The 24,903-nt window shown below is 37.3% G+C and overlaps 1 protein-coding gene across 4 annotated transcripts; it reads left to right on the top strand.

Annotated features, from left to right (window-relative positions):
- The first annotated feature begins 2,179 nt into the window (after positions 1-2,179).
- On the top strand, positions 2,180-24,330 carry LOC101118447 (UDP-glucuronosyltransferase 2B17-like). Of its 4 annotated transcripts, XM_042251477.2 has the most exons (7): positions 2,180-2,367; positions 2,672-2,941; positions 3,654-3,802; positions 16,323-16,454; positions 20,046-20,133; positions 22,781-23,000; positions 23,102-24,330. In XM_042251477.2, the coding sequence occupies exons 2-7, from the start codon at positions 2,833-2,835 to the stop codon at positions 23,379-23,381; spliced, it is 978 nt and encodes a 325-aa protein (XP_042107411.1). In that variant the 5' UTR covers positions 2,180-2,367; positions 2,672-2,832; the 3' UTR covers positions 23,382-24,330. The 4 variants fall into 4 exon arrangements, with proteins under 4 accessions (XP_042107411.1, XP_060273144.1, XP_027826844.2 ...); XM_060417161.1 differs by lacking the exon at positions 3,654-3,802; XM_027971043.3 differs by having other exon boundaries at positions 2,180-2,941.
- The last annotated feature ends 573 nt before the right edge of the window (positions 24,331-24,903 follow it).

Raw genomic sequence — 24,903 nt, 5'->3', positions numbered from 1 at the left:
CCTTGTTTTTCCACTTTTCTGGTTGTTTATGATGATGCCTCTGTATTAGAGGTAAATTTTGCCTTCTCCAGTCTTCTTGAACTCACTTTGTTGGGGAAAGATTTTCACCTCAAGTTGGCTGTGAGGGTGCTAGTTTAGTGGGATCTAATATCATTGTTCTCAGGATTGCATGAATACATAATTTCTCTGCATCTCCATCAGCATAGATCAATATCTGTGCAGACTGCATGGATCTTCTGTGACCAAAGCTAGAGAGTTCTCACAGGTAGTGGTAGTGTTCCTGCTGATGCTAAGTCACTTCAGTCGTGTCTAACTCCGTGCGACCCCATAGATGGCAGCCCACCAGGCTCCCCCATCCCTGGGATTCTCCAGGCAAGAACACTGGAATGGTTTGCCATTTCCTTCCCCAATGCATGAAAGCAAAAAGTGAAAGTGAAGTCACTCAGTCGTGTCTGACCCTCAGCAACCCCATGGACTGCAGCCTACCAGGCTCCTCTGTCCATGGGATTTTCCAGGCAAGAGTACTGGAGTGGGGTGCCATTGCCTTCTCCAGTGTTGGCTAGGGCCATTGAGGTACTTGGTAATAAAGGCTTCTGAGGCCCTACTGTTCTCCTCTTTGGCCCATGGAAGTAACTATAACTGAGGAGATACAAATTGGCACTCAGAAAGGCAGTAGAGCCAAAGACCTTAGGTCAGGCTGACGTGGGACAATTGTATCACTTTGGCCCTGAGGTGCAACTGTACTGGCTGGGGCAGAAGTACCAGTCTCGTGGGTACAAGCATATGTAATTCTCCCATGGGACTGGGGTCTATGTTTGTTGTTTGCTTCAGGAACACGGGGAGTAGGGAGAATGCAGCAGTGGTGCAAGCCCTGATATATATATGACAGAGTTCCACAGTAGCTTAGGCCCAGGAGTGCAGTGTTATATAGCAGCACAGCCTTGGAATGATGAGTCAAAATTTCAACTCTGGCCTCAGGAGAAGTCACAGAGTAGTAGCATCATGGTCCCAGTGATGGCCTGTTAAAGCCACATGTCAGGACCCATGAGGTGGACTGTAAGCAGCAGTGGTGTGTTCCCAGTTGCAGTGAGTCAAAGCACTGACTTAGCACACACTGCGAGGTGAAGTGTAGGAGCACTGTGAACCAAACAATGCTAAAGTGAAGCTGAGATTTAGGACCTTGGAATAAGCTGCAGAACAGCAGCAGCTCAGCCTAAGTAATAACCAGTCAAAGCTACAACTAGGAATACAGAATCAGGTTCAAGCCATAGCAGCATGGCTTTTGTTATGGCAAGACCAAGCACTAAGGTAGAAGCTGGGGGCAGAGCACACAGCAGCAGCTCTCATCCCATACATGTCAGGGCACTGCGGTCACAATCAAGGAAGGTAAGGTGGGTCTGAAGGTATCAGGTCCCCAAGGTCAGGTATCCCCACAGCGACTTGTCAAAATACAAGGAGGACACAGTAGCAAGGACTCTGGACAGCTCTGTCAGCTTGAATCAGTGTTGGTAAAGACTGTAAGTTCTCAGTAGCAAAGACTGCAAATGTCTATGATGGTGAGATTTGCCAGAGTTCTATTCTCCTTTTTTTCCATGAGATGAAATCCCTTTGAGAGAATCTTTGCTGGTGTCAAGCTCTGAACTGGGAGATATAGTCATCTAGTTAAAAAGCTTTCCCATGTTTTGCTACATGGCTATCCTCAGTTTTTGCATTCTGCAAGGTTTCTGCTCTATTTTTGTTGTAGTCCAGAACTTAACCAGTGTAATTTAAATTGATTTCTACGCGTTCATTTATTGTTTTTGTGGGGGTACAGGTGTTTGGAACTCCTAACCTTCAAACTTGTGGATGTCATCTTATCTACTTCAGTGTCAAGGAGACTGCAGACATAAGGTCCACTCACATGCTATTGTTATTATAGTAGTCTGTACATTTCTCTCTTACATGTTAATAACATAGATGACTTGCATGTGCAAGATCATTAACTTTTAGATCAGTGATAATACTGACAAAACAATATTAAACACTTTGTTATCATGAAATGTTCTACACTTTGCCCTTTCAATTGATTTCCACAGCTGCTGACTACTCATAAAATTTAGTTATTTGAAGTGTAGGAGTTAACTTTTAACTTCCTGATTGATTTCTCCTGGGATATAAGCGTGAGCAATACCAAAATGATAGAGTAATTTTTAAGTACTGCATATGAGCAAGATGTCTATGAAATGGCTCTCACTTCTGCTGCTGCTACAGCTGACTTGCTACTTTAGCTCTGGGAGTTGTGGAAAGGTGCTGGTGTGGCCAGTGGAATTTAGTCATTGGATGAATATGAAGGCAGTTCTGGATGAACTAGTCATGAGGGGTCATGAGGTGACTGTTCTAATATCTTCAGCTTCCACTATTACTGATGCCAACAAACCATCTGCTTTTAAGTTTGAGATTTTCCCTGTATCTTTAACTAAAGATGATTTTGAGAATGCTGTCAAGAATTTGATTGAGAAATGGACATATATGGCAAAAAGTTCATTTTGGACAAATGTTTCATCATTGAGAGAATTGAAAAGCTTAATTTGGGAATTTTCTGGAATGCTTATGAAAATCTGTAAAGAAGTTGTTTCAGAAAAGAAACTTATAACAAAACTACAGGAATCAAGGTTTGATGTCCTTCTTGCAGATGCCGTTGGACCCTGTGGTGAGCTGCTGACTGAGATACTTGGAATACCGTTAGTGTACAGTCTCCGTTTCTCGCCTGGCTTTTTGTTTGAAAAGTATAGTGGACAACTTTCATTCCCACCATCCTATGTACCTGTTATATTATCAGCATTAAGTGATCACATGACATTTATGGAAAGGGTCAAAAATATGATATATGTACTTTATTTTGACTTTTGGTTCCAAACATTTGATGAGAAGACATGGAACGAGTTTTACAGTGAAGTACTGGGTAAGTCATCTTTTTAACTGGTAGCATGAAATCCTAATTTTCCAAGTGCTTTGGAAGTTGACCACATAAACATAAAGCCACAGGATTTTGTCTCCTATAAGGAAATGAGGGAATGAAAATATAAAATGACCCATCAATCCCATAAATATTGTGGAAACACTTCAACCATAGGGTAACATAGAACCTTGTGGCCTATTACTAGTACAGGACACTCCAGGAAATTGTAAACCACACAATGAAGCACTTAATATTTCTCCGAACAATTATATATGTAACTCATGAAACTTCATCTTTTAACTTAAAAAGTTCCCTGGAAACCTCATAAAATACCTTGATAAATGAAGACAAGTAGATTAAGGAATTACAAACATATTTGTAGTGCAAGTATCTAGGTAGCATTTAGAAATTGTTTTTACTTGTGTAGCTCATTTTCCATAATATATATTATATTATTCAGTGCATACATATGTTTCCAGATCATATTTCATTGTATCATATCATATTATATGTGTACACACACACACACACACACACACACACACACACACACACACACACATATATATTTGTTTTATAAAAGAACATACACTTTCAAATATCTTTCTCTATATTATTCCAAATTCCTATCCCCATATTACCTAATATACTCACATGGCAATATTCTCATTTGATCTAATATTTGTTGTTATTTTCTTTTTGCTTTTCCTTTAAGGAAGACCCACTACATTTTTAGAGACAGTTGGAAAAGCTGATATGTGGCTCATTCGAACCTACTGGGACTTTGAGTTTCCTCGCCCAGTGTTGCCAAATTTTGAATTTGTTGGAGGCCTCCACTGCAAACCTGCCAAACCCCTGCCTAAGGTCACCTACTTCTCTTTGCTGTGCTTTGTTAACTTTGCATTTTCAATAAGAATAATCTTAAAAATTCTAGAATTTTGATTACAGTGAATCATATATGGGAAGCTGGATAAACTGACCCTCCAGTTAGAAACTGATATATTTCCATACCAACAAGTACCTGAATTTCATTATCATTGCAAAATAAAGTGAGATACCTGGGAGACTTTGAGACTATGTCAGTTAAATTAAGGCCTTGATAATTCAGTACATAATAGAGAATCAAATATTAATTAAAGAATAAATGAAAGGGACAAGCCTAGTCTAGAAATAAGTGCTAAAATGCAGAGGAATGGTGTGGGCAGTTTCTGCCACCTGACACTCTACCTAGAAAGACAGAATGAAAGCAAATAATAAAATGTGTTACTATAAGGAAAGATTGAAATGCCAAAGAAACATCCAGCAGGAATCATAGAAAATATCTGGTGAGTCAGTTCAGTTGCTCAGTTGTGTCCGACTCTTCACAACCCCATGAGCCACAGCACACCAGGCCTCCCTGTCCATCACTAAATCCCGGAGTCCACCAAAATCCATGTCCACTGAGTCTGTGATGCCATCCAACCATCTTATCCTCTATCATCCCTTTCTCCTCCTGCCCTCAATCTTTCCCAGCATCAGGGTCTTTTCCAATGAGTCAGTTCTTTGCATCAGGTGGCCAAAATGTTGGAGTTTCAGCTTCAACATCATTCCTTCCAATGAACACCCAGGACTGATCTCCTTTAGAATGGACTGGTTGAATCTCCTTGCAGTCCAAGGGACTCTCAAGAGTCTTCTCCAAAACCACAGTTCAAAAGCATCAATTCCTTGGTGCTCAGCTTTCTTTATAGTTCAACTCTCACATCCATACACGACTACTGGAAAAACCATAGCCTTCACTAGACAGACCTTTGTTGGCAAACTAATGTTTCTGTTTTTTAATATGCTGTCTAGGTTGGTCATAACTTTCTGTCCAAGGAGTAAGCGTCTTTTAATTTCATGGCTGCAATCACCATCTTCAGTGATTTTGCTGCCCAGAAAAATAAAGTCAGCCACAGTTTCCCCATCTGTTTGCCATGAAGTGATGGCACCAGATGCCATGATCTAAGTTTTCTGAATGCTGAGCTTTAAGCCAACTTTTTCACTCTCTTCTTTCACCTTCATCAAGAGGCTCTTTAGTTCTTCTTCACTTTCTGCCATAAGGGTGGTGTCATCTGCATATCTTAGGCTATTGATATTTCTCCTGGAAATATCTTGGAGGCATTGATAATTAACGTTAAATCTAAAGGATGCTTAGGAATGATTGAAGGTAAGGAATGTTGACATTTTAGCAATCAGCAAACTAAAATGGATGGGAATGGGTGAATTTAACTCAGATAACAATTATATCTACTTCTTTGGGCAAGAATCCCTTAGAAGAAATGAAGTAGTCATCATAGTCAACAAAGAGTCCAAAATGCAATACTTGGATACAATCTCATTAATGACAGAATGATCTCTGTTCATTTCCAAGAATGATCTCTGTTCATTTCCATCGACCTCTGACTGATCTCTGTTCAATCTCTGATATTCCAACCATTCAGTATCACAGTAATCCAAGTCTATGCCCCAACCAGTAAGGCTGAAGAAGCTGAAGTTGAATGATTCTATGAAGACCTACAAGACCTTCTAGAACTAACATTCAAGAAAGATATCCTTTTCATTATAGGGGACTGGAATCCATGGGGTCACAAAGAGTTGGACATGACTGAGTGACTGAACTCTACTTAACTGAACTGAGCTGAAGGTAGAGGAAGATACAAAAGAAAAGCATAGTAATGACAGTTCCCAAGAAGTCCAAGTTCAGTCTAAACAGGAAGAGGCTGAGTAAAGAAGCAGAAAATGCTGGAGAGTTAAGTTGCAGACACGTAATTATAAGGAGTTTGGCACATCTAGTAGGATATAAGGGAGAAAATTAAAAGGGTGAAGAAAAGGGAGAGATTATCACATTAAAAAAACAATCGCAGGATATACTCACAGGGTTGGATTGCAAAGGGGCAAGAGTGGAAAAGGACACCATTTAGCAGGTTATTGCAAGATATAGGCAGTGATGGAAAACTAGACAAAAATGTTCATAGAGATATAACCACACTAATTTATAATAATAACACCAACCTCATATTGTCCTTGAGGGAAAAAATGTGTTAATACATGTGAAATATCTAAAATGTCACTGGCCCATACTCAGTGATCCAGAAGAAATATTAATTATTTTCATTGTTGTTATTTTATTACTATAACATACTGTCAATAACCCAATGTGTGCCAGCCACATAGATCTAATTTCTAATTGAAATGATATTCCTAATCATCAAGATTATATTATTCAGCAAACTGTCAGAGAGTAGATATCCCATGGAATCTTTTAAAAGCAAATTTTAAAAGTTAACTTAATTAAAAGGTAATAAATATAATTCAATAAATTCAACAAAATTTACTTTAATAAATTTAATTGACATTTAAACTTTTTTAATATTAAGAATTTAAAGGTTTTGGCAAACAGATGGGCAAGATGTAAAATTTTTTTGTAAGTATTGAGGCTCCTTACCAGTGCTCTAGATAAGAAAAATCTTCTTCAACAATATAAATGTATGCCTTAGTAATTTGCTACTAAATCCAACCCTTAGTTGCTTTCACATCAGCATTTAAACCATTCTTCATTTGAAATCCCAGCGGTTTACATCTTACAGCATAAAAGAGATAACTCCATCTATCATAATAGAACAGGTGTTTTCTTCCTACACTAATCCTCTTGTTCAATTGCTCACTCACGTCTGACTCTTTGCTACCCCACGGACTGCAGCACACCAAGCTCCCCTGTCCTTTACCATCTCCTGGGGCTTTCCTCAAACTTATGTCATTGAGTAGGTGATGCAATCCAACCATCTCATCCTCTGTCATCCCCTTCTCCTCGTGCCCTCAATCTTTCCCAGCATCAGGGTCTTTTCTAATGAATTGGCTTTTCACATCAGGTAGCCAAAGTACTGCAGTTTCAGCTTCAGCATCAGTCCTTCCAAAGAATATTCAGGGTTGACTGACTTCAGGATTGACTGTGGTTGACTCCTTGCAGTCCAAGGGAAAAACCATAGCCTTGACTAGATGGACCTTAGTCGGCAAAGTAATGTCTCTGCTTTTGAATATGCTATCTAGGTTGGTCATAACTTTTCTTCCAAGGAGTAAGTGTCTTTTAATTTCATGGCTGCAAGCACCATCTGCAGTGATTTTGGAGCCATGTGAACCCTTAATAGATCATTTTTGTCTACTCTTTATTGATGGCAAAATGAAACTGATATCTTTTTCAAGGGTAAAATTCAATATCTGTTTTTTTTTCTCTCTGTTTTTAAAACTAATTCCAATTTTATTGGAATATAGCTGATTAACAATGTTGTTATAGCTTCAGGTGGACAGCAAAGGGACTCAGCCATGCACATACATGTCTCCATTTTCCCAAAAACTCCCTTCCCAAGTAGGCTGCCTCTTAACATTGAGCAGAGTTTCCTATGTTATCATTTAGGTCTTTGCTGGTTATCCATTTTAGATATAGCAGTGTGTAATATCTGTTTTAATTGCAAACTGTTTGGATTACCTATAGTAACCTTCCCAGAGTCCAAAGGCTGAGATAAGATAGTGAAAGTTCTATGCTATCTAACGTTATTTTTGAAGTTTCCATTTTTTCATTTCAGGAAAGTGATAATGTTAGTAGGAGGGGAGTTTAGGAGAAGAAGAAGAAGAATGAAGGGAAACATGAATAGTAGTATAATCATGATAAATTAGTAATATTTGCTATTATTATCAAGCTGAAGAAACAAGATTTAATTCCAAGTCAATGACTGTGAGGACTTCATTGCATAAGGAAACTGTTTTTTCGCCTATTAACTTTTCCAGTAATTACTGGATTTTAGAAAATTTCTGCACTTTTTAAAGAAATAGGATATTTGACAAAATGCATCGAGTTGTAAAAATGCTTATAGATTTTGTCTTCATAATATACTTATATGAAACTATACAAAGAAAATAATCAAGATGTCCTAACACAATATTTTGGATAATAATACAAAAATGTCAACACTAGAAATAATAGAAACAAAGCAATGGTTAAATAGTTTATAAATACTTACATTATAACATTACAATGATTTCATCAAAGAATGCTTAATTACACTGTCAGCTATGAGGTTTAGTTGGAAAAAATAAATATCATAAGATCACAATTTTATTCTGGGATAAAACATTATAAGCTGGAATTACAATTTTCAAATATATAGATATCAAACGCACATTTCATGATAGGAGTAGAATAAAGATTATAATGAAATCACAAATTTTAGCATAATGTCCTCTGTGTTTATTCAGGTTATCAAAAATGGCAGGATTTCCTTCTTTCTCATGGGTGAATAATATTATATTCTGAGTGTGTGTGTTCATGTTAGTGTTTGTGTATATATTTATCACATCATTTTTATGGATTCATCCATTGCTGGGCACTTAAGTTGTTCCCTTGATTACTACAAATATTGTTGCAATAAACATGGAAGTGCATGTATTTCATCTACCCTGTTTTTATTTCCGTTGGTTATATACACAGAAGTAGAACTGCTGGATCATACAGTAGATCTATTTTTAATATTTTGAGGAAATTTCAGTTTGTTTTCGATAAAAGTGGAACCAATTTCCATCTCACTGCCAGTGTAAAAGCATTCACTTTTCTTAACATTCTCATTAATACTTTTCTCTTCTTGGTGTAGACGTTCTAATTTTGATCTGCATTTCCCCGGATAATTAGTGATATTGATAACTGGTGGCCATTTGCACATCTTTTTGAAAAACGTCTGTCTTGTTTATCTGTCTATTCTTTAATTGATTTTTCGTTGCTATTGAGTTTTGTGAGTACTATCTATATTTTGGACCTTAGTTCCTCACTCCGTATGCAATTGTGAAATTTTTCTCCCCTTCTGTAGTTTGTGTTTTCATTTTGTTGATTGTTTCCTCTGTTTTGCAGAAGCTTTTAAGTTTGATGCAGTGCCACTTGTTGATTTTTTTTAATGTCATATTAAAAAACAATCACTTTCAAGACTACTGTTAAGGAAGATCATCTCTACATTTTCTTTAAAAGTATTATGGTACCTGGTGTTATGCTTAAGTCTTTGATAAATCTGAAGTAATATTTTGAGGGTGTAAGATAGGGGTCTCATTTCACTTTTGTGCCTATGTTTATTCAAGTTTCTCAGAAGTAAAATAAGTTATTATTCTTTCCCTATTGGGGATCTTGGCTCTTTTGTTGAATTTTAGTTTGCTATATATGGAGGGATTTTTTCTAGACCCTGTATTATGCTTCATGGGTATGTTTGCATTTATAGGCCAGTATCATATTGCTTTAAATGCTATCCGTTTGTACCGTAGCAAAGTAGATGGACTTTCCTTGTGGCTCAGCTGGTGAAGAATCTGCCTTCACTGCTAGAGACCTGGGTTCGATCCCTGGGTTGGGAAGATCCCCTGGAGAAGGAAATGGCAAGCCATTCCATTATTCTTGCCTGGAAAATTCCATGGATGCAAGAACCTGGTGGGCTATATTCCATGGGGTCACAAGAGTCAGACACAACTGAGCGACTTCAATTTTGTACTATAATTTGTAATTTGGAGGTGTGATGCTTTTGGCTTTGGGTAGCGGGGATATTTTAACAATATACATATCCTGATCCATGAACATAGGATGTCTTTCCATTTATTTGTGTTTTCTTCTATTTCTTTCAACAAAGTCTTAGAGTTATCACTGTAAAGATCTTTCACTTTACTGGTTACATTTCTAGTTATTTTCTTGTTTTTGGTCCTATTGTAAATGGGGTAGCTTTTCCATTAATAGTACATACGAATGTTACTGATTTCTCTGTATTGATTTTACATCCTGCAACTTTACTGAATTTGCTGATTAGCTCAGTTTTGTGGTTAAATCTATTTTTTCTGTGCTAAAATCTATGCCATCTGCAAAAAATGACAATTTTACTTCTTTCTTTCTGTTTGCTTGCATGTGTGCTCAAGTACCTAGTCGTGTCTGACTTTGCAACACTCTGAACTGTAGCCCCCACCCCCAGCCTCCTCTGTCCATAGAATTTTCCAGGTTACAGTACTGGTATGTGTTGCCATTTCCACTTCCAGGGAATCTTCCCAACCCAGGGATTGAACCCATGTTTCCTATATCTACGGCATTGGCAGGCAGATTCTTTACCACCGAGAAGCCCTCCTTTCTGATTAAGAAGCCTTTTATTCTTTGTGTGGCCTAGTTACTGTAACTAGGATTTCTAGTACAATGTTGAATCAGTGTAAGAGTGACATCCTTTTCTTGTTCCTGGTCTTACATAAAAAGCTTTCAAGTTTTCACTGTTGAGGATAATGTTAGCTTTGGGTGTATATATATATATATATACATATATATATAGCCTTTATTGCATTGAGGCATGTTTCCTCTATACCTAAAAAATGAGGGTTTCTATCATGAAAGAATGCTACATTTTTTCAAATGCTTTTTTATTTTTTGTACATCTGTTGAAATGACCAAGTTATTTTACATTTCATTCTATTATTGCAGTGTATTACAAATATTTTGGGGTCTATTGGACCATATTACATCCCAGAGAAATATTCCATTGGTGACGGTATATAATCTTTTAGATGTATTCTTAAATTCAGTTTGCTGATATTTGAGTGATAGTCTTTGCATATACATTCAGTCTGGATATTCGCCTGTAGTTTTTTTCTTGTAATGTGCTTATCTATTTGGTATCAGGGTAATGCTAGCCTTGTGAAATGAGTTTGAAAATATTCCCTCCAACCCCTTAATTTTTGGGAAGAATTTTCTGAAGGACTAACATTAATTTTCTTTAAATATTCATAGAATTTATCAGTGAACACATCTGGTTCTGAGTTTTGTGTGCTAGGAGATTTTTGATTTCTGATTCAGTATCTTTACTCATTGTGACAGTTTAGATTTTCTATTTCTTCCTGACTCAGTCTTGGTTGTTTAGATTGTCTGTTTCTAGAAAATTGTCTATTCTTTTCCAATGTGTAATTTGTTATCATGTAATTCATCATAGCAGTCTCTTATGAGCCTACATATTTTTATCATATCAGTTGTAATGTCTCCTATTTCATTTTCAAGTTTTGAATCCTTTTTCCTTGGTAAATATAGTCAGATGTTGTCAGTTTTGTTTATCTTTTTGAAAAAACAGAAAAAAACAATGTATCATATCACTTGGACCCAGAATCTAAAAATGTCAAACTTGTAAAAACAGAAGTAGTTTAAAGATTACCAAGGACTAAAAGACAAGAGAATAGGAGAGATATTTAAGGGTACAAGTTTGCATCTTGTAGTAAATAAGTCCTAGAGATATAAAGTACAGAACAGTGAATATACACAACAGTATAATATTATAATCATCATACTTTCCAAGGGACTATATCTTAATTATACCCACCACAAAAAGTAATGATAATTACTAGACATAATAGAGCTTTAATCAATAATAAAATGGCAATCATATTATAAAATATAAATTATCAAATCAAGTTATAGATCTGAAATTATATAATATTTTCTGTATAAAATATGTTTCAATTTCTTATAAAAACATATGAATTTGAAACTAAGGAATTCCTGGATAGAGAGTTTAGTAAATCTATTTATTTTAATTTTCTATGCTTTTGCATTTTTTTTGCAATAAGCCAGTATTATTTTCATAAAAATTATCAGGGAATGAGACTAGTCAGTACATATAAGTAATTAATTTGTGAAAAGAGAATATATTATAATAATAACAAACAGATGCATCTTTCAGAGTATAGATGAAGCACCACTGGATAGCAAGTCATTGAGACAAAACATTGAAGCCAAGTAACTTTAAATCCTGCTATAGGTCACTAGAATGCATATGTTACTTGGATTCACCATGTGAAACATAAGAAAGTTAAGTGGCCTTATCACTGTGACTGATATCATTAGGTTGAAATTAAATTCTGAAAAAATGCTAAACAATATGTAGTCTGCAATATTAAAGTCTGAACACTTTTTAATTTTTTCTGTTAAAAATAGTTTTGAAAAAAATTTTATGCCAAAAATTAGGATCAGAAACTATACATTTTATAATAGAGGAGTTCAGTCATTATCTCAACAGAGAAAAGAATAGTGAATTTAAAACAGAAAAAAGAAATTAAAATAAATAAATTTAAAAAAAAGAAAGAAAAGGTATGTGCATGGATTATATCAGATATCCAGGAAAATTTTGCTCATTTATATTTTTTGTAATAGAGTATATTGAGAAATGTGGAATTTCTCTGTTAATAGTAGAATAAAATGCAAAATTTTTAAAAAATGAAGTGGAGTCAAGAATCACAAGACAAAATAATTCAGAAACAGTTGCAGGAAAATACAGATTCACTAGAAGCTGGCATGCTGCATTCCATGGGGTCACAGAGTCAGACATGACTGAGTGACTGAACTGAACTTCTGAGGAGCTTTATTTAGTTTGAAGTGAACTCAAAATGTGACCAGCTCTCTACTGCAGAAGGCCATGGGGTACTTCTCCCACTGTGCCCCTGGGGGTACTGAGATGATGATGTTAGGTTCCCTCACAGTGGTTACGCATAGCACATTCTACGGTGACATCAATTATATAATATTAGTTCATGACAAAGGATGTCATATATAAACAAACCCAGTAATATGATAACTCAAAAATGTAACTGCTCCAGCAGTGCTGTTGTTGTTCAATTGCTCAATCGTGTCTGACTTTGCTATTCAAGCATAACTCTGGGTTATATGTAAGATTCATAAGACTGTTTCATAGAACTTTCAAACTATAAGCCAGACTCTTCAATATCAGTAATTAGTAATTTAGAGAGACAGAGTTGGGGAAATTATGACAAAGTTTCATGTAAGAAAATGGGAGAACGACAGACATAAACAAATCTGAATCATGGATTTTTCTTAGTGCTCACAGTAAGGAAAATCAAATCCTAATGAATAAACGAAGATCATGGCATCCGGTCCCATCACTTCATGGGAAATAGATGGGGAAACAGTGGAAACAGTGTCAGACTTTATTTTTGGGGGCTCCAAAATCACTGCAGATGGTGACTGCAGCCATGAAATTAAAAGACAGTTACTCCTTGGAAGAAAAGTTATGACCAACCTCGACAGCATATTCAAAAGCAGAGACATTACTTTGCCAAGTAAGGTCCATCTAGTCAAGGCTATGGTTTTTCCAGCAGTCATTTATGGATGTGAGAGTTGGACTGTGAAGAAGGCTGAGCTCTGAAGAATTGATGCTTTTGAACTGTAGTGTTGGAGAAGACTCTTGAGAGTCCCTTGGACTGCAAGGAGATCCAACCAGTCCATTCTGAAGGAGATCAGCCCTGGGATTTCTTTGGAAGGAAAGATGCTAAAGCTGAAACTCCAGTAGTTTGGCCACCTCATGTGAAGAGTTGACTCATTGGAAAAGACTCTGATGCTGGGAGGGATTAGGGGCAGGAGGAGAAGGGGACAACAGAGGATGAGATGGCTGGATGGCATCACGGACTCGATGGATGTGAGTCTGAGTGAACTCCGGGGGTTGGTGATGGACAGGGAGGCCTGGTGTGCTGCGATTCATGGGGTTGCAAAGAGTCGGACATGACTGAGCAACTGAACTGACTGAAACTAAAATTTAAAGTAATTCTTCAGAAAATCTGTCTGAAATAAATAAATGATTTAGTAAATCTATAGTAATAAAGAATTAGAGGTGAAATAAACCCTGCACTGTAAATTTCCAAGAATCTGTTAGTAATTAATAACATAACTGATGAAGAGTCTCTCTATAATATTGTTTCACAGTATCTCCTTGTCACCACTGTGTATTGGGTCTATCTCATTTCCCGCTTATACACAAACACGTTTGTACAAATAGACATAATAGAAGAAATTGACCTCTTCTCATCCATTTCCTTCCCAAGGACTTCAGGGATGTCATCTGTTTAAAAGGACAGCTATTACTAAAAATAGTAGGGGCTTCCGTGGTGGCTTAGATGGCGAAGGACCTGCCTGCAATGGGGGAGACCCAGGTTTGATCCCTGGGTAGGAAAGATCCCCTGGAGAAGTAAATGGCAAGCCACTCTGGTATTCTTGCCTGGAGAACTCCATGGACAGAAGAGCCTGGTGGGCTACAGTCCATGGGGTCACAAAGAGTCAACAGGACTGAGCAACTAACACTTTCACCTTCAGAAAGAGTATGGAGTTTCCTAAAAATTTTCTTAAATGAATTTTTGGTGTTTAATATTGAGTACCACAACTGACCAAAGTCAAAGATGTGAAGTTAGCATGTTCAAGAATCAAGAGGGCAGGAGGGAAATCACTTTATAAACTAACTATATAGTATGTGATAAGAATAATACACACTTCTTAATTTAAACCTGCCACTACAGGTTACTGTTTCTATTCAGTTGCTCAATTGTGTTTGACTCTTTGCCATGCCACAGACTGCAGCATGCCAGGCTTCCCTGTCCTCCACTATCTCCTGGAGTTTGCTTAAATTCATGTTTATTGAGACGATGATGTTATCCAACCAGCTCATCCTCGGTCATTCCTTCCCCCCTACCCTCAATCTTTCCCAGCATCAAGGTCGTTTCCATTGAATCAACTCTTCACATCAGTTGGCCAAAGTACTGGCCCAAGCATCAGTCCTTCCAATGAATATTCAGGATTGATATCCTTTAGGATTGACCAGTTTGATCTCCTTGCTATCCAGGGGACTCTTAACAGTCTTCTCCTGCACCACAGTTCGAAAGAATCAGTTCTTTGATGCTCAGCCTTCTTGATAATGCAACTCTCTCATCAATACATGACTACTGGAAAAAACATATTTTCAGTGTATGGACCTTTGTCAGCAAAATGATGTCTTGGCTTTTGAATATGCTAAGTTGGTCACAGCTTTTCTTCTAAGCATCTTTTAATTTCATAGCTACAGTCACCATTCACAGTGATTTTGGAGCCCCCCAAAATAAAGTATCTCACTGTTTCCATTGTTTCCCATCTCTGTCATGAAGTGATGGGACCAAATACCCTGATCTGAGTTTTCTGAATGTTGCATTTAAGCCAGTGTTTTCCCTCTCTTCTTTCACCCTCAAGAGGCTCTTTAGCTCCTCTTCACTTTCTGCCATTAGGGTGGTATCATCTGCATATCTGAGGTTGTTGATATTTCTCCCAACAGTCTTGATTCCAGCTTTTGTTTCATCCAGTCTGTCATTTTGCATGGTATAGTCTGTCTATTACTTAAATAAGCAGAGTGACTAGATACAGCCTTAAGTTAGTCTTTTCCCAATTTTGAACCAGTTCATTGTTCCATGCCCAGTTCTAACTGTTGCTTCTTGTCCTGCATAAAGGTTTCTCAGGATGCAGGTAAGACAGTATTCCCATCTCTTTAAGAATTTTCCACAGTATGTTGTCACTCACACACTCAAAGGCTTTAGCATGGTCAATAAAGCAGAAGTAGATGTTTCACTGGAATTCCCTTGCTTTTCCTATGATCCAACAGATGTTGGCAATTTGATCTCTGGTTCCTCCTCTACTGTAACCCAGCCTGTACACCTGGAAGTTCTCAGTTCATGTGCTGTTAAAGCCTAGCACTGATACATATGATTTGGCAACTCCTCTTCTGGTTATATATTGAAAATAATTGAAATGAGGATCCCAATGAGATATTTTCACAACATATTCATGAAAGCAGTACTCATAAGAGCCAAGAGGTTGAAGCAACTGAAGCATCCATAAACAGAATAAACAAAATGTTGTAGATACAATAAGATGGAGTATTACTCAGTCTTTAAAGGAAAATTCTGACACATGTCACAACATGAACGAATCTTATGCTAAGTGAATTAAACCAGAGGTGAAAAGACAGACTGTGCAATTCAACTTGAAGAAAGTATCCAGACTAATCTAATCTGTGCAAACATAGACTAGAATAATGGTTACCAGGGACTGAGGAAAGATGAAAATGGCATTTCTTAATGGGTACAGACTTCCATCTTTGCCAGATGGAAAAGTTCTGGAGATTGATGCACAATGTGATAACAATGATTAAGATCATAAAATTTTTTTTTTTTTGCTGTTTCTTTTTTTTTTTTTTAATTTTAGTTTTTTTTTTTTTTTAAATTTTAAAATCTTTAATTCTTACATGCATTCCCAAACATGAACCCCCCTCCCACCTCCCTCCCCATAACAACTTTCTGGGTCATCCCCATGCACCAGCCCCAAGCTCATAAAAATTTATCTTGTATTTATTTTACCATGATTTTTTTTTTAAAGTGACTAATGATTTCTAGACTATATCTGATTTTGTCGCTTTAGTTTTTTGTTTTTTTTCTTTTTTGGCAAACTTTTCAATAGTCTTTGCTATGCTGTTGTTTGTTGCTCATTTGTGATGCAGTAAATTCTTTTTCACAGGAAATGGAAGAGTTTGTTCAGAGCGCTGGAGAAAATGGTATTGTGGTGTTTACTTTGGGGTCAATGATCAGTAACATAACAGAAGAAAAAGTCAATGTAATTGCATCAGCTCTTGCCCAGATTCCACAAAAAGTACGTAAAGTAACTTAGCAGTAGATAAGTACTTAAGGAAACCATTAAATTTTGTAAAAAGCTTGATTACAGATATATTATGCAAGAAGGACAAACCATTAAGATATCTCCAAATTATCTGATTATATATATTAAGAAAACAAAATATATATGGTAGATGGTAGAACAGTACATAGAATGTCTTCAACTGACATTAAATTTAGATTAACACTGTAATCACAAAGAAAAATATTTAAGAGATGCAGTGTGAATTTTGGTATTGTAATGGTAATGTGGACAGGAAAAAAAATCACCGAATTCTGTCTTGTTATTTGCCCATTTTCCCTGAGGACTCCTGTAGACACGACACATAGATGTTCTCAGGAGTTGAATTTTCATGGTATATGTGGCCTCTCAATAATATTAAGGAATATTGATAAAAGTCTGGAGCTTTTCTTGCAGTTTGTGCTTGCCAGGAATTCCTGGTCCCTTTTACATTCCCTAAGTTTTGGAACAGACCTAATCAGTGTGCTTTCTAGGTTGCTATTCAGAGAAAGGTTGGCTTCTCTTAATTGTTTATGCTAATTTTTTGCTGAAAAACTAAGTTACTTTACATTCACAGATCAAATAGAAGTTAAACACTAATAAATTATAATCTAGCTTATGAGAATTGCTTGGAACTACAAAACTGGTCCTTACTTTGCTATGATACCTAGAGACCATATTAATCAATACTCAGTGCTTTCTGCTTCATTGTTGAAGCATTCAGGATCAGGTGAATAACTTTAGCGACATTATTTTGAAACTTTTTCAACAGCCTTGTTGTCCCTTACAGATTACCAGTCGACTCTTTTTTTCTAGGGGTAAAACATTTCTAAGCCTAGTATGATACTAGTGGTAATAATCGGGCAGTGGTGGTTTAGTCAATGTCATGACTGACTCTTATGATCCCATGGACTGTAGTCTGTCTTGCTTCTGCCTGTGGGATACTCCAGGTGGGATTATTAGAGTCGGTTGCCATTTCTTTCTCCAATAATCTGGATTCATGTAAAAAAAATTCCAGTCGTCATTCTTTTTGGAAGTAGTGTTTAACAATTTGTATTATGAATGAAGTTATATTTCCTAGACAGCCCTAATAAACTATATTACTTATTACTAATAAACTATAAATAAGCAGAGCATTTCTCTTAATTTGCAGAATGCATGCATTTTCTTCTTTGCAATCAAAATTTGTAAAATTCTAATAAAATAAGTTGCATTAACATTTGGATAAAATTAAGCACTTCAAAAAGGGAAAATGGCTGTCTCTGGAGGCCTTACAAATAGCTGTGAAAAGAAGGCAAGAAAAAAGCAAAGGAGAAAAAAAAAGATATAAGCATCTGAATGCAGAGTTCCAAAGAATAGCAAGAAGAGATAAGAAAGCCTTCCTCAGCAATCAACGCAAAAAAATAGAGGAAAACAACAGAATGGGAAAGACTAGAGATCTCTTTAAGAAAATTAGAGATACCAAGGGAACATTTCATGCAAAGATGGGCTCTATAAAGGACAGAAATGTTCTGAACCTAACAGAAGCAGAAGATACTAAGAAGAGATGGCAAGAATACACAGAAGAACTGTACAAAAAAGATCTTCATGACCCAGATAATCATGATGCTATGATCACTCACCTAGAGCCAGATATCCTGAATATGAAGTAAAGTGGGCCTTAGAAAACATCACTACGAACAAAGCTAGTGGAGGTGATGGAATACCATTGGAACTATTTCAAATCCTGAAAGATGATGCTGTGAAAGTGCTGCACTCAATATGCCAGCTAATTTGAAAAACTCAGCAGTGGCCACAGGACTGGAAAAGGTCAGTTTTTATTCCAATCCCAAAGAAAGGCAATGCCAAAGAATGCTCAAACTACCACACAATTGCACTCATCTCACATGCTAGTAAAGTAATGCTCAAACTTCTCCAAGCCAGGCTTCAGCAAGACATGAACCGTCAAATTCCAGATGTTCAAGCTGGTTTTACAAAAGGTAGAGGAACCAGAGATCAAGTTGCCAACATCTGTTGGATCATTGAGAAAGCAAGAGAGTTCCAGAAAAACCTCTATTTCTGCTTTATTGACTATGCCAAGGCCTTTGACTGTGTGGACCACAATAAACTGTGGAAAATTCTGAGAGAGATGGGAATACAGACCACCTGACCTGCCTCTTGAGAAATCTGTATGCAGGTCAGGAAGCAACAGTTAGAACTGGACATGGAACAACAGACTGGTTCCAAATAGGAAAAGGAGTACATCAAGGCTGTATATTGTCACCCTGCTTATTTAACTTACATGCAGAGTACATCATGAGAAACGCTGGGCTGGAAGAAGCACAAGCTGGAATTAAGAATGCTGAGAGAAATATCAATAACCTAGATATGCAGATGACACCATATTTATGGCAGAAAGTGAAGAGGAACTGAAAAGCCTCTTGTTGAAAGTAAAGAGGAGAGTGGAAAAGTTGACTTAAAGCTCAACATTCAGAAAACGAAGATCATAGCATCCAGTCCCATCACTTCATGGGAAATAGATGGGGAAAGAGTGGAAACAGTGTCAGACTTTATTTTTTTCTGCTCCCAAACCACTGCAGATGGTGACTGCAGCCATGAAATTAAAAGACGCTTACTCCTTGGAAAAAAAGTTATGACCAACCTAGATAGCATATTGAAAAGAAGAGACATTACTTTGCCAACAAAGGTCCGTCTAGTCAAGGCTATGGTTTTTCCAGTGGTCATGTATGGATGTGAGAGTTGGACTGTGAAGAAAGCTGAGCTCTGAAGAATTGATGCTTTTGAACTGTGGTGTTGGAGAAGACTCTTGAGTGTCCCTGGACTGCAAGGAGATTCAACCAGTCCCTTCTGAAGGAGATCAGCCCTTGGGATTTCTTTGGAGGGAATGATGCTAAAGCTGAAACTCCAGTACTTTGGCCACCTCATGCGAAGAGTTGACTCATTCAAACAGACTCTGATGCTGGGATGAATTGGGGGCAGGAGGAGAAGGGGGTGACAGAGGATGAGATGGCTGATGGCATCACCGACTCAATGGTCATGAGTCTGAGTGAACTCCGGGAGTTGGTGATGGACAGGGAGGCCTGGCGTGCTGCAATTCATAGAGTTGCAAAGAGTCAGACACGATTGAGCAATTGAACTGAACTAAACTGAAGCACTTCTATAACATTAAAAAGAAATTGATGAATATATTTGAAAATGAGAGAGTTAGAATACAAACGAAAACAAAAATATGTTGTTTATTGGTAATTTGCCATAGTCTTTCTGCACTAGAAATAAGATCATCAAAAAATGTCTTAAATATTTGTATTTGTCATTGAAAACCTATTTGTCTATGTCATCGTATGTGACATGTCATAATTGCATTCCATCTCAGATTGAACCTAAAAATGAGCACATCAAATGTGAGTGTTGCTATTAAGAAGTATATTAACAGTTATTATCAATTAAGTCCTTATGCTTTGATTTATTTATATGTTATACAGCGACATTTAAATTTTATTTGAAAATTTTAACACTATGACTTTGAAGTTGAACTCATGGAATAATGTATTTCCTTTACCTTAACAGGTTCTATGGAGATATGATGGCAAGAAACCGGATACCTTGGGGCCCAATACCCGTCTGTATAAGTGGATCCCCCAAAACGACCTTCTTGGTAAGACTTGGCAAAAAATATTAACAACATGAGTAACAGGTAAGCAAAGTAATACTACTTCAATATGAAACAAACATCCAACATTTATTATTGAAAAACTCCCTTGAGTTTAAGTAAGAAAACTTTATCCTTCATTGCTATTTCCAACCCCAAAGAGGGGGAAAAAAAAAAGGAGAAAATTTAACAGCATTGTGTTATACATGGTCACATCCTTCACATCCAGAAGCAAAATATGTTTACTTTGGCTATAATTATTTTTCACTGTGAAATTTTAGGTAACTCTGTGCATTGTTCTGTCTCTGATTTCCCTCCTTATACCTATCTTTTCCACTCTTTCATTTCAGTTCAGTTCAGTCACTCAGTCATATCAGACCCTTTGTGACCCCATGAACCGCAGCACGCCAGGCCTCCCTGTCCATCACCAACTCCCAGAGTTTACCCAAACTCATGTCCATTGAGTCGGCGATGCCATCCAACCATCTCATCCTCTGTCATCCCCTTCTCCTCTGCCCTCAATCTTTCCCAGCATCAGGGTCTTTTCCAATGAGTCAGCTCTTCACATCAGGTAGCCAAAGTATGGGAGTCTCAGCCTCAACATCAGCCCTTCCAATGAATATTCAGGACTGATATCCTTGAGGATGGACTGGTTGGATCTCCTTGCAGTCCAAGGGACTCTCAAGAGTCTTCTCCAGCACCACAGTTCAAAAATATCATTCTTCGGCACTCAGCTGTCTTCACAGTCCAATTCTCACATCCATACATGACCACTGCGAAAACCATAGCCTTGACTAGATGGACCTTTGTTGGCAAAGTAATGTCTCTGTTTTTTAATATGCTACCTAGGTCGGTCATAACTTTCCTTCCAAGGAGTAAGCGTCTTTTAATTTCATGGCTGCAATCACCATCTGGAGTGATTTTGGAGCCCAGAAAAATAAAGTCTGCCACTGTTTGTTTCCCCATCTATTTGCCATGAATTGATGGGACCAGATGCCATGATCTTCGTTTACTGAATGTTGAGCTTTAAGCCATCTTTTTCACTCTCCTATTTCACTTTCATCAAGAGGTTCTTTAGTTCTTCTTCACTTTCTGCCATAACAGTGGTGTCATCTGCATATCTGAGGTTATTGTTATTTTTCCCAGCATTCTTGATTCCAGCTTGTGCTTCATCCAGCCCAGTGTTTCTCATGATGTACTCTACATATAAGTTAAATAAGCAGGGTGACAATATATAGCCTTGATGTACTCTTTTTCCTATTTGGAATCAGTCTGTTTTTCCATGTCCAGTTCTAACTGTTGCTTCCTGATCTGCATACAGGTTTCTCAAGAGGAAGGTGAAGTGGTCTGGTATTCCCATCTCTCTCAGAATTTTCCACTGTTTATTGTGGTCCACACAGTCCAAGGCTTTGGCATAGTTAATAAAGCAGAAATATATGTTTTTCTGGAACTCTCTTGCTTTTTTGATGATTCATCGGATGTTGGCAATTTTGATCTCTGGTTCCTCTGCCTTTTCTAAAACCAGCTTAATCATCTGGAAGTTCATGGTTCACGTATTGCTGAAGCCTGTCTTGGAGAATTTTGAGCACCCTTAGGGATATTTTAAATGATACTTAAAAATAAGTGTTCCTCTTTTTATTACCTGTGGTGCTCCATTTTCTATCCGAAAACATCCATATATTTTACATCAAGTGGTCACACATTTCAAGATAAGTTGTAGCTTTTCCTTCCTCTAGTTCCACTGCCACTACCATTTGCCCTTCTCGTTGCCTTGACACACTTCCTATCAGACTAAATGGCTTCATTATTGTCCTAGAGATTATATTTCTGACATGCCCTCCTTGTTTTTGTTGTAAAAATATTTTCTTTTACTCAGAATTCCCTTTCGGGTTTTTCACCGACTAATCTTGGATTCATTTGTGAAGTTCAAGTGACATAGCTCTTTATGAAGTCTTCACTCACCTCTCCAGCAGACTTCAGTTCCGTTCAGTTCAGTTCAGTCGCTCAGTCGTGTCCAACTCTTTGTGACCCCATGAATCACAGCACGCCAGGCCTCCCTGTACATCACCAACTCCCGGAGTTCACTCAGACTCACATCCATCGAGTCCGTGATGCCATCCAGCCATCTCATCCTCTGTTGTCCCCTTCTCCTCCTGTCCCCAATTCCTCCCAGCATCAGACTCTTTTCCAATGAGTCAACTCTTCGCAGGTGGTGGACAAAGTACTGGAGTTTCAGCTTTAGCATCATTCCTTCCAAAGAAATCCCAGGGCTGATCTCCTTCAGAATGGACTGGTTGGATCTCCTTGCAGTCCAAGGGACTCTCAAGAGTCTTCTCCAACACCACAGTTCAAAAGCATCAATTCTTTGGTGCTCAGCTTTCTTCACAGTCCAACTTTCACATCCATACATGACCACTGGAAATACCATAGCCTTAACTAGAAGGACCTTTGTTGGCAAAATAATGTCTCTGCTTTTCAATATTCTATCCAGCAGACTTAAGGATTTCTTATTCTGAATTCTGAAGCAATCTAAATACAGTTTTGTATGTTATCTAAAAGACACTGCTCATTTCAGTTGCTTTATAATGCTCATTTCTCAGTTTATTTTTAAGACTTTTAATTAACAATTTTACTGAAATTCACTCAATTCTAGGTCACCCAAAAACCAAAGCCTTTATAACTCATGGTGGAACCAATGGCATTTATGAGGCCATCTATCATGGGATCCCTATGGTGGGCCTTCCTTTGTTTGCTGATCAACCTGATAACATTGCCAGAGTAAAAGCCAAGGGAGCAGCTGTCAGAGTGGACTTGGAAACAATGTCAGCAAGAGATCTGCTCAGTGCATTGAAGGAAGTCATTAACAATCCCTCGTGAGTATATTTGTTTCAGTCCATTATGTGGCAACAAATACAACAGTTGCCCCACAAGCTAGTTCATTTTATAAATTGATGTATCTTTGCTTTTCCTATAGCTACAAAGAGAAGGCTATGTGGTTATCCACCATTCAACGCGACCAGCCTATAAAGCCCCTGGACCGAGCAATCTTCTGGATTGAGTTTGTCATGCGCCACAAAGGAGCCAAGCACCTGAGGCCAGCCGCCCACAACCTCACCTGGTTCCAGTACCACTCTCTGGATGTGATTGGGTTCCTGCTGGCCTGTGTGGCAACTGTTGTATTTGTCATCACAAAATGCTTTCTGTTTTGTTACCGCAAGTTTGCTAAAACTGGAAAGAAGCAAAAAAGGGAGTAGCTGAAGGCGTTATGCCCCTAGATGGAACTCCTCCAGTTAATTCCAGCACAAAAGAGTTATGATGAGCTTCCCCTGTGACAAAACAACAATTCACAACTTAGCATCTCAGATCAAAATTGTTTTCAAGTGATTTTATACCTGTTTACAAATTGGAAATAAGTCATGCTAAGAATAAAACTGGTGAAATCTTCAGTGAGAATAAAGTTATAGGGTATATATTGAAATTTATTATTTTAATTCAAAAGTTATACTGAAATCTTTTAATTTAACTGTTTCACAGGTTGTGCATAGCTACAAGAACAAAACAATTTTATTCATAGTAACTATATTATTTTGTAGATATTCAGAATTTTTACTTTATTTTGGTGTAGAATTCTACAGTATTATCTTGCTATCAAAGCTATTCAATAATTGGAATTGTATCAAAAGATACACCCCTTCGTTTCATGTTTGACTCCAGTAACACTTGGTTGTTACTATCCATCCAGCCTCAGCATCACTTTTTACCTAAAGCCATGGAAAGTTATTTGCCTTCATCCATTTAACTCATTTAACAGTAGAATATTTGTGGAATTAGGAATATAGCAACTGCTACCTAGTTCATATTATACAACTGAGATATTTCTGAAAATCTTTCATTCCATGACCTAATTCTCTATTTTAAAATTAGTGACCTTATTGGAAATTTAAATTGGTACAACCACTATGGAGAATCTTATGAAATTTCCTTAAAAAACTAAAATTAGAGCTACCATATGACCCTGCATTCTACTCCTTAGCATGTAGCTAGAGGAAAGCATGATCCAAAAGGATACATGTACTGTCATTGTAGCACTGTTTACAATAGCCAAGGTATGGATACAAGTTAAATGCCTATCCATAGCAGAATGGATAAAGATTAGGTACATATATACAATGGGATATCACTCTGTCATTAAAAAGAATAAAATAATGTCATTTGTAGAAACATGGATGAATCTAGAGATTGTCATCCTCAGTAAAATAAGTCAGACAGAGAAGGAGAAATATCATAAGACATCATTACGTATGAAATCTGAAAAGAAATGTTACAAATGAACTTACAAAATAGAAAGATACCCACAGACTTAGAAAATGAACTTAGAAAATGTCAAGGGGAGGATGAGGGAAGGGATAGTTAGGGAGTTTGGTATTGACATGTACACACTGCTATATTAAAATCTTGTTGGATAACCAACAAGATCTACTGTATAGCACATAGAATTCTGCTTAATGTTATGTGGCAGCCTGGATAGTAGGGGTATTTGTGGGGGGAAATGAATACATGTATATGTAAGACTAAGTCCCTTCTCTGGTCACCTAAAATTATTGCAACGTTGTTAATCATCTATACCCCAATATAAAGTAAAAAGTTTAAAAAAAAAATAGCTGCCTGGTTGCTTTCATTCCCGTATTCAGCCCTTGATAAGGTATAGACTAAGAAATAGACTAAAGACTTAAACATGAGACCCGAAACCATAAAGCTGCTATGTTAAACCAGGAG

Source organism: Ovis aries, chromosome 6, assembly GCF_016772045.2.
Source record: "Ovis aries strain OAR_USU_Benz2616 breed Rambouillet chromosome 6, ARS-UI_Ramb_v3.0, whole genome shotgun sequence".
NCBI lineage: Eukaryota > Metazoa > Chordata > Mammalia > Artiodactyla > Bovidae > Ovis > Ovis aries.
Note: the sequence above shows the minus strand (reverse complement) of the source record. Positions and strands in the feature narration are given on the sequence as shown.